We start from the raw sequence: 10,515 nt of genomic DNA, 5'->3' as shown, positions 1-10,515 counted from the left end.
TTTTTTTTTCCACAGCCCTACTTTTTTGTCCATAGCCCCAATTTTTTCCTCCACTGCCTCATTATAGGCGGACACTTCCAATAGCCCCAAAATTTTATAACCAATTTTTATTTTAATTTTAATTCAATTATAATAATTAATTAAATTTATCGGACTATACGTAATTATAAAAAACCGGGTATAAGTGAAGAAATTAAAATTAAACACTACATTTTCGTTGTATTAAAGTGGGGGTAAAATTATACAACGAAATATTAATCTATTAAACATCATAATAGTATTCACACTGCACCGACACCTCCCTTACGTGCCCAAACTTCTTCAACCAAATCGTCATGGAGTGTGGTATGTGCTGTGCTCCTGCGCATATCACTGAAACGTTGGATCAAATATTCATTGCTCCGTGGTACGCCCATCTGGATCGGCGCGGAGGCGAATCCATTACTTGTACTTGCGCCCTCTTCCGGTGCCCAACGCTCTGCCCCAAATCCTTCATCTTCTATTATCACGTGGGATGGTCCGCCGACGACTAATCGCACGAGGGATCGCGCCCTCCGCCACTTCCGCATTGCGTTCCGCCGCTCGCGCCGCTTCCTCCTCCTCGGCCTCGTACTCCACCTCTTCGATCAGATAATTCCACGCGTCCTTCCATAAATCGTCCATTTCAGACTACAAATTCTAGTGATAGAAAATATGTGTGTGAAGAGGTGGAATGTTTGGTGTGCAAATAATGAGAAGTGGGGGAGTATTTATAGATGTAATTTTCGAAAAAAAATTTTAAAAAAAATAAAAAAATCAAAGTGGGGCGGACGTCCATAGCCCGGCGCCCCACTATAGACCGCCCCACCCATCGCCCCATTTCGCCCCGCGGACCCCACCATCGCCCAGCGATCGCCCCGTAGGAGGCGAAGCCTCTACCGCCCCACCCTCGCCCCATTTTTCTTGTCCGCCATGGGGCGGATGTTCTCTCCACTATAGACCGCCCCACCCTCGCCCCATTTTTTCGTCCGCCCTCTTTCCTCCTATAGTGGATGCTCTTACTAACTAGCGGAGTATCAAGTAAAAAGCTGATAAAATTGAAAAGTTCACACACTATGTACAGATACAGCGGCGCCGCTAATTTCAATCCCTCTCCTCCACTTGTGACAAACCACGTAACGAGTCCGTGTATGGATAATGGAGCCGTTTTTTTATAGCGGGCACTTATCCGTCCTTTAAATTACTATTCATGGGTCACATTGTACTTTTTTACTTCATCTCTTAACTAAGAGACGGAACCTGCAACCCCCATCTCTTATCCGTCCCTTAACCGTCCATTAAATTACTATTTATTCAATTTCATTTTTATTTTTTTCTAACAAATTCAATTAATAAAAACACATTTCAATAAAAATAAAATAAAATTACAACATAAAATAAAAATACAACTTAGAATTCAAAAAAATAAAAAAAAAACTCATAATTAAAATCCTAAAAAAATAAAAATTACATAATTTAAAATACAATTTTATAGAAAATAAAAAAACCTACTCCGCCGGCGGATTATCCCCCGAAGGCGTTAGAGGTGCACTAAAGCCACCTGGAGGCGAAATACCAAGTTGTCTTGCCATAAACTCAATTCCGGCAAGATAGGCTTGGTATTGGGGAGGCGTCATGCGGGAAGTGTCCGCCATTGTGGCGGTCATGTACATGGACATTAGGGAGTTCGAGGGTGCCCCCGAGCCCGAGCCCGCCTGGCTTGATTCGGCTCGGCCCCTCCTCCCTCTAGCCGCATTCGCCGCATTTCTCCCTTGCGGTCGACGGCGCCCACGGAAGGACCCCTTGGCATCGTCTGTCGTGCCCTCAACCTCCTGCGAGGCAAACTGTTGAGGCGCTGCCCGAACCGCCCTCATTAGACGAGTATTAGCCACCCGTCGTGTGCTTCGTGTGCTTCGATGTCGAGCCCGAGCTGGACCGGACACCGCCGGCGCACCTTTCCTCGTCTTTGACGACCTCCCAAACATCGACATATTTGAATTGTTTGGCGGTGTCGTCGTAGTAGACTCGCAAAGCCGACCTCAGAATATCGGCTCTCGTGGCTCCGCTTTGGTAATGAGCCGCTTCACTCTTATAGATAGCGCAGAATTTTTTGACCTCTCTATCGACTCGGTCAAAGTGAGCGCGGGGCATCTTATATGTGCGGTGGCGGGACCCCTTCGGCTTAATCTCGCGGTAGGCCTCGGTGACCTTTTCCCAGATGCACTTCCGGGATTGTTGATTCCCGACGATGGGATCGTACGAGACACTGATCGAAGCGTTGTACACCGCCAGCGTTTCTTTGGGGCTATACGGATGCCAGCCTAGATTCTCCTCATCCTCCTCCACGTCCGCCTCCGCCATGGAGCTTTTTCCTCCGCCTCGGCCTTCTTCCGGAGTGGGTTCAACGGAATAATCCTCCCGAATCTGGGATAATCCCTGCGAATACCTCGGGGCGGAGGGACGGGCGTATGCATCCACATCAAAATGGGGTGGTTGGTACCCCCGGCGTCGACGAACCGGATCCACCACCCAGGACATTGTACATGCCCCCAGTCGCCGAACGCATTGATGTCGAACCCGCCGAAGCTGCCTCCGCCAGAGTTTCCGTTGCCGGACATTTTGTGATGAGAGGTTAGATGAAAATTGGAGAGGAAATGGAGATGATTTGTGAAGAATAGACGTGTATTTGTGTGTGAAATGAGGATGAATTAGGAGTATTTATAAAGTAAAAAAATAAAAATAAATAAATAAAGAAAAAACGGTAATATAACGGTAATATTACCGTTTTTCGTTTTTTAATTTTTTTTAAATTCGGATTTAAAAATTGATTTATTGCGTCAGTGTGACGATGCCCACTCGTGGGTCGGTGAGTGGGCGTCACGCATGACGCCGGAGCGCGCCCTGGTGCGTGGCAAGACGTCTTGCCATCCGTCACGTCAGGACGGAACGTGTGGCGGGCTGGGGACGAGACGGGGCGCTGCAACGCGTCACGCCGCCGTCTAGTCCCTTAGTGACGGATTACGGGCCACCCGCGTGACGCTTCGCGGGTGGCCTAATTAGACTGCTGAATTTTTATCTGCCAAAGCTCTAAGCCGAGAGGATTAATTTCTTATCATTGTTCAGGTGATTTTTCTTTATCCTCATGTTTCGAGCTCTCGGAGCTTTCAAGATTTTCTGTTAATTTGGATCTGTGGTGGGTTTTCTCTTTTGATTGTGGGTTTGTGATCAAGATCGGATTTTTATGTGGATTCTCGCTGTGATTTCTGTTTATTGATTAATTATGTTTCTTGAATTTTGAATAATTCGTATGTAAATTTTGTTTTCTAGGTTTACTGGAAGTGGGCTTGAATTTTTTCTGCTAAAGCCTCTTTTTTTTGGGAAAAAAGTATTATTGAATAGAGTAATTCTCTAATTGTGCCACCACTCTCCCTAGCTTCCTTTTGGAATTCTGTTTTCACTCTCTCCATCAATTGATGCTTTTGAGTTTGTGGGCTTAATCTTTCTGGTACTCGCTAACTTGCTACAACAAAGGCAGCTGGAGTAATTGTGTGTCTGAATTTGTTTGTTTTGCTCCTTCATAGTGCAGAGCTGATTGTGTAGTTTGTTAGAGGGAATGAAGGTTGCGAGATGTGCTAGCCTCTCCAGACCCAGTCTTCTGCTTGTGCATTGCGACTTGCCTGCTTTCGCTTTCCATGGATCAAAATCAGTATCTATCTTGTCTAGTAGTTGTATGAAGAGATGTAGATTGGTGATGAGTATTCATTCCTCCGTTGCTGGCCGAACCCGTTCATCCACCTCCAAAAGCGTATCTTTGTCGAGGGGTGATAAATATAAAAGCGAGAGGAATGAAGTTAATCCTTCTTCATTTTACACTCACCCTAGTTTATTAGAGCTGAAGAACGAAAGGATTGCTAACCGTGCCCGTGTTTATGACTTCTTAAAAGGTATTGGCGTCGTTCCTGATGAGCTTGACGGATTAGAGCTTCCTGTCACTGTTGAGGTCATGAGAGAGCGTGTGGATTTCCTTCACAAGCTAGGGCTTACAGTTGAAGATATCAACAATTACCCTCTTGTTCTTGGCTGCAGTGTGAAGAAGAATATGGTTCCGGTGCTGGATTTCCTTGGCAAGCTCGGTGTCAGGAAATCTACTTTTACCGAGTTCTTGCGCAGGTACCCTCAAGTCCTCCATGCTAGTGTTTTGGTTGACCTTCAACCAGTTGTTAACTATCTTCAGGGCATGGATATCAAGCCTAATGATATTCCGCGAGTTCTTGAGAGATACCCGGAAGTTTTGGGATTCAAGCTTGAGGGCACCATGAGTACTTCAGTTGCTTATTTGGTTGGGATCGGAGTAGCCAGGCGTGAGATTGGAGGAGTGTTAACTAGATACCCGGAGATATTGGGTATGCGAGTTGGTCGAGTTATCAAACCCTTTGTGGAGTATTTGGGAAGCTTGGGAATACCTTCCCTAGCTGTTGCTAGGTTGGTTGAGAAGCGGCCTCATATCCTTGGTTTTGGACTTAACGAGAGGGTGAAACCGAATATCAAACTGCTTTTAGAGTGTAATGTTAGACAGAAGTCCCTTGCTAATGTGATCGCTCAATATCCTGAAATCATGGGCATCGACCTGGAATCAAAGCTTCTCAGTAAACGCAGCTTTCTCAACTCCGTTGTAGAAACAAGTCCCGAAGAATTTGGGAAGATATTGGAAAAGATGCCTCAAAGTGTAGTTCTCAGTGACAAAGCAATTGTGAGGCATGTCGAATTCCTAAAGGAATGCGGATTTTCTGTAGAACAAGTGAGGAAGATGGTTGTCGGGTGTCCACAGCTGTTAGCCTTAAACATTGACATCATGAAGCTAAGCTTCGATTTCTTCAAGTCTGCAATGGGTAGGCCATTGGATGATTTAGTGGGTTTCCCAGCTTACTTCACTTATGGCCTTGAGTCCACTGTTAAGCCAAGACGTAAGATGATTGCGCAGAAGGGTATCAAGTGTTCTCTTGCTTGGCTCCTCAACTGTTCGGATGACAAATTTGAAGACCGAATGAACTATGACTCTATTGACTTGGAAGAGATGGAGGAAGATTCGTCGTTTCACCTAGATAGCTTAATGAAACCTAGGACTCAAGTCTCGGACATCGATGATGAGTATGCTTGAGTATGTTTAGATTTGTACTTGTATTAGATGAGGATTTTGTATTATTAGAAGGAATTGGCTTGTTACTGTCTCACCTGTTGTGGGAATTAATGTAGAAACTTGTGTTGAAGGAAATGGAAGAATATGGTGAAATTTGTCAATTTTTGGTATACTTGAATAAAAAGAATTATTGACTATATCATGTCTACAATAATTTCAAGTTGCTGGACATAGCAATATGTTTCTGTAAAAAAAGTTTAGGAGGCGAAAAATCGACAAATTCGAGTTATTTTTCTACTAACACAAAAAATGGGAACAATCAGTTGAAATGAAGGTTGTTATGCATTAGTGTTCCTTAGCATGTTGAGGTTGCTGGTCCACTCAATCACAAGCCAGACGAGAAATTTGCAGGAAACGCACAGTTTGGCAGTTCCTTGATGATGTGCTGAAAAAGGTCCATTGTTTCTTTCTTGGAAACAATTGATTTATATACTCTGCATTTGTTGTATGTGCAGGAGATTCTGGCATACTATGTTCCATAATGCATAACGTTTGAATTGGTGTTTCTAATGAAAAGATGATTTCATCCATTGGAATCACAAACTACATTGAATTAGCTGTGTTTGTGTACAATTGAACATGGCTTCAGCAATAGCTCTTACTCCCTCCTCTCTGCATTCTATTTCTATGAAAGCTTGATTAGCATTGAGTTACTGAATTTCATTTCAGTTATCAGAGGGCTGATCCTAATTACGCGATGCTGACACCGAGCAACGAACAAGGCATTCAGTGGATTATTGGGGAGAGACCATTGTTTCAATCAGATGTTACTTCTGCCAATTTCACTACCCTTAAACAAAATGTTGTGAGCCTCTCTCTGAAATACACTAGACAAATGGAGATTATGTTTGTTCAAAATGTAGTTAAGATTTTGGTAAGTTAACATGTTTACTACCACCTATTGTAATTGATACATCACAGAATTATCTGTCTCAAGATATTGTACTCCCTCCGTTCCTTGTTAATAGAGGCATTTCTTTTCGGTACGGAGTTTAAGAATAGTGTTTTAAATGGATGGTGAAAAAGTAAGAGAGAATAAAGTAAGAGAGATGCAGAGAGAATAAAGTAAAAGAGAGAATTATTTTTTGCCAAAAATAGAAATGACTCAGTTAACTTGGAACTTCCTAAAATAGAAAAATGCCTCTATTAATATGGAACGGAGGGAGTACTACTTAGCAATCAATTATGTTTCTCAAAGTATTGTAGCACTCATTTTCTTTTACACAAAGTAGTATTTTATTTGTATTAATCCCAGATGATACAGATACAGATTGGGCTGCCTCACTCCCAATTTTCCTAATAGAGCTTCCAGTGCAGAATTGTGGCCACATCTTTTACCTATCCAAAAATGAACCAAAAGAAATGCCCACAATAAATACATAACCCCAAATCTCAACTCTTATTTCACAAACAAAAAAAACAGTTATATTAACATTATCATACAACAAAAAAGGAGTCTCCCTCCCTCTTTATGCTTTTTTCTTTTACTTCTGAGATAAAAATACAAAGGCAAGATTGGTGAGAGAGAAATAGGGAAGAAGTGCGACTCAAGTTCATACAGAGAGAGATGGCGATAGGCTGAAGTCAAGCCCCCACAGCTCGAAACTCCCATTCACAAAGTCATAGTATCCACCCTTCAACGCTAGCGTCTTCTTCACCAACCCTTCCCGAACAAACGGGTAAGACAGCAGGTTTCCTAGCGACACGTTCACAGCTTCCTGTTCCGGTTTCAAGATCAAGACATATGAGCTCGAATAAAATTTACTTCAATTATAAAACTTGCGGATGGGGTTAAGGCCAGATCCGCAAGCTATACCTTTTCACAAGTGGTGCATTGCTCGCCGAATGGCGTGTCTTTTGAGCACTCGGCCAACGTCTTGTTCTTGGCCGGTAATGCAATCTTCACCCAGTCCTCAATGAAGTCACTGAAATCATAACCAACACGAAAATGAAATCACCCCTCTATCTCTCTCTAGTAAATAGGCAGTTTTGAAACGACACGAGTAAATATGAAAGCGTGCTTACGTGGATGAGGAGCCATCGTATGGGAAGGACATGACTCCCTTGATCCCTCCACATGCACTGTGCCCAATCACAACAATCTCCTTTACCTGCAACAACAAATTACTATGTAATCATTCATAATTCACCAATATTTTCTTAAATACAAATTTATTAACTACTTCATACCTTCAGATGGAGAACAGCATACTCAACAGCTGCCCCTACTCCCGAGTATTTTGTCTGAAATTGAAAATAAATAATAATAATAATAATAAGACCGATATATTGAACGTCAAATATTAATTACTACTTAATTTTCAATGAAAAAAAGGCACCTTGTCGAATGGTGGCACCAAGTTAGCGACGTTGCGGACAACAAAAGCCTCACCCGGTTGAAGGTCAAGCACGTGCGAGGGGCACACACGCGAGTCTGAACATGCGAAAACCATGTACTACACAAAAAAAATTTAATTTCCACACTAGATTAAAATTTTATCATAAGGAAAAAAATAAAACAAAAAATATGTACCGTAGGACTCTGGCCTTTGGCCAGTTCACCATAAAGAGCTGGATTTTTCCTGATTTAAAATTTTGGATCAATATGAAGTTATAAGTCTAATATTTTTTTTACTAGTATTTTTAAGAAAAAAAAGAAGGTTGATGGATGTGTTGGCTTACTCGTATTTCTCTCTTTTGAAGGTGATGAAGCCAGTTTTCAGCCTCTCAACGGACTCCGATGAGATGGAAGCGCCGCCGTCAGCTGTTGTAAGCTGTGCCGTGATTTCATTGACTTTGGCCGCCGCCGCCACCGGTTCTATTACTCCATTCTCACTACATATACACATGTGACACAATTTTGGTGATTAAAATACAATTTTTGCTAATTAAAACCAGCAGCTATCAATGAGTGAGAGAGAGAGAGAGAGAGCCAACGCTAGAAGCTTCTCAAGTGCAGCCATGGCTTCTTCGTAGGAGTCCTTTCCCATGTCTTCTTTCTGCAAATTTTCAATCGTATTACAACACTTATATAGTACTCCATATGAATAGAATTTTATAGAAGAAAAGTAGGGGTGACATTTCAGATTTTTGCCTAATTCAATCCGGTCCAAAAATGTAAAATGAATCCGATCCAGTTGTCCAAAAATAAAAAAAATTCAAAACTATATATGAAATCCGATCTGATCCGAAAAATCTAAAATTGCATAAAAATATGAAAAACCGATACAAAACAATCCGACATTTTGAAAATCCAATACCAAAATCCGAAAATCTAATACTCCATCCGTCCCGGCCGCCTAATCGAGACGTTTCTATTTTGGCACAGAAATTTAGGTAGTAATGTTTAGTTGATTAAATTATTACTCCCTCCGTTTTTTAAATATAACAATGATTTCCATTTTGTGTCGTTTATTGAAAATAGAAACTTTAGAATCTTTCTATTTTAAGACATGGATCACACAATCCACTAACTCTACTTCCACTACTTTTTCTCTTCCTCTCTTTTACTTTATCAATTTTTCTCACTTACTTTACCAATTGTGCATTAAACCCGTGTCATTTCAAATGTTTCTATTTTTTGAATACGGAGGGAGAAATAGAAAAATAAGAGACAAATTAAAGTAAGAAAGAGAAAGAGAAAGAGAAAGAGGGAATAAAGTAAGAGTGAGAATAAAGTAAGAAAGAGAAAGAAATAATAAAGTAGGAGAGATGAAAAAGTAAGAGAGATAAGATGATAAAATAGGAGAGAGTAATGTGCTACCAAAAGAGGAAACGTCTCATTTACGTTGAGACGTACCAAAAAGGAACATGTCTCACTTAGACTAAGACGGATGAGTACCAAATAACATTAGAATTGTTCAACAAATGTTTTATAGTACTATTTGTTAGGTTTATTATTAAGGAGTAGTATATTTTTCTATATGTAGAGTACTATATACAGAGTATATTTTAAATTTCTGATTACTTCGAATTTTAAAATATCCAATCTGATTTGAATGGAAAATAAAAAAAAACTAAACAGAAATTTTAATTTAGTTCAAATCGGATTTTGGATATTTTTGCTCACCAATATAAAAAAAAGTGAGGATAACTTATTACTAGAAGATTTTCAAACTAACATAAAAAAATCTAGTGTAATTTGGTAACTAGTGAAACTCAATAATTCATGCAGCTGAGTTATAATGCGGCAATACATGTCCTAAGGTTGTTATATATTTACTATATATAGCAAATTTTTCAGTCCATATTAACTCATTCAACCAACGATATGTATTAAATTTAGTGCATGTACTAAATCTAAATGTAACATTCATGTGCACCATTCACCTAACTTGTCAAGTGGCATAATTCTTGATCTTGGACTTCCAAATTTCAACTCAATTATTGTCTTTTTGTGTCACACATAGATAAGTATATACCATAGTATATCATTAATATTTGTATGTATTAGTAAAAGTGAAGTATGGTACTAGTGAAATTTGAAATGTTTCAAATGTCAAAGCGTAACTCAGTTGGTGAGAGAAAACTCGAATATCAAAACGTAATTCAGTTGGTTAGAAGAAAAAAACAGCATTCTAAAGAGGAGTACCAAGAGTGGGTGGATGATGGGAGCGGGAGCCGCGAAGACGGGCTCATTGCGGATGAGACTGGGAGGAGTGGAGCCGGAGTTGTTGAGGCGAGCGGTGACCACGGGGCGGAGGGAAACCCTAGAGCGGGCGGAGGTGGCGGCGGTGAAGATTTGAGAGGCGAGGCAGCCGTTAACGGTCGACATTGCTCAGTGGGGGGCTGGATTTGAACGCCTTTAATTTCTATATATTGAGAAAGTGTTTTGAAGAGAGAATGCATGCATGTAAATAGTAAATTCAATGGATAATGAAAGGGAAATGTGAGTGAACCACAGCTTCTATTACTCGGAGATTAGGATTGGATGTTGCCTTTCAATTTTTGACCTCAAATTTCATCTTGCATTGTGTTGGAGAGATCAAGAAAGATAGAATAGTGGAGAAATTTGAAAATAATTAAATGTTTTCGATACACAACGGTATTTTTTGTTTTTTGGAACAAGTAAATTGCGAGGTATTCCAATATAATGTCCATTTGTAAGATTTATATCTGTCTTTTAAATTTGTGCTTAAATATATTAACTTGTTGTCGAAAATGAAAATATTTATTTGTTTGTGGTAATTTACTAGTAGTAAATTTTATGGGGCAGTGAGCATAAGATTTATCATTCATGGCGTACAATAGAACCCTTCTTGCAAATATTAATTAATTATACGATTGATATAATACAGTCA

The 10,515-nt window shown here is 40.4% G+C and overlaps 2 protein-coding genes across 7 annotated transcripts; one reads left to right on the top strand and one right to left on the bottom strand.

Annotated features, from left to right (window-relative positions):
• The first annotated feature begins 3,069 nt into the window (after nt 1–3,069).
• LOC121773414 (transcription termination factor MTERF4, chloroplastic-like) lies at nt 3,070–5,352 on the top strand. Of its 6 annotated transcripts, none has more exons than XM_042170272.1 (2): nt 3,070–3,141; nt 3,600–5,352. In XM_042170272.1, exon 2 carries the CDS (start codon nt 3,632–3,634, stop codon nt 5,174–5,176), a length of 1,545 nt encoding a protein of 514 aa, XP_042026206.1. In that variant the 5' UTR covers nt 3,070–3,141; nt 3,600–3,631; the 3' UTR covers nt 5,177–5,352. The 6 variants fall into 6 exon arrangements, with proteins under 6 accessions (XP_042026206.1, XP_042026209.1, XP_042026203.1 ...); XM_042170275.1 differs by having other exon boundaries at nt 3,076–3,141; nt 3,605–5,352; XM_042170269.1 differs by having other exon boundaries at nt 3,104–3,141; nt 3,346–5,352.
• A 988-nt stretch (nt 5,353–6,340) lies between these two features.
• Nucleotides 6,341–10,080, bottom strand: LOC121774134 (carbonic anhydrase 2-like). Its single transcript, XM_042171052.1, has 10 exons — nt 9,807–10,080; nt 8,153–8,214; nt 7,898–8,050; nt 7,749–7,797; nt 7,555–7,671; nt 7,406–7,459; nt 7,241–7,326; nt 7,032–7,140; nt 6,775–6,933; nt 6,341–6,553 (listed from the first exon to the last, which is right to left on the bottom strand). Exons 1-10 carry the CDS (start codon nt 9,987–9,989, stop codon nt 6,512–6,514), a joined length of 1,014 nt encoding a protein of 337 aa, XP_042026986.1. The 5' UTR covers nt 9,990–10,080; the 3' UTR covers nt 6,341–6,511.
• Nucleotides 10,081–10,515: the final 435 nt, after the last annotated feature.

This window comes from Salvia splendens, chromosome 17 (genome assembly GCF_004379255.2).
Source record: "Salvia splendens isolate huo1 chromosome 17, SspV2, whole genome shotgun sequence".
Classification (NCBI taxonomy): Eukaryota; Viridiplantae; Streptophyta; class Magnoliopsida; order Lamiales; family Lamiaceae; genus Salvia; species Salvia splendens.
The sequence above is the reverse complement of the archived record's forward strand: the minus strand, read 5'-3'. Positions and strand labels throughout refer to the sequence as shown.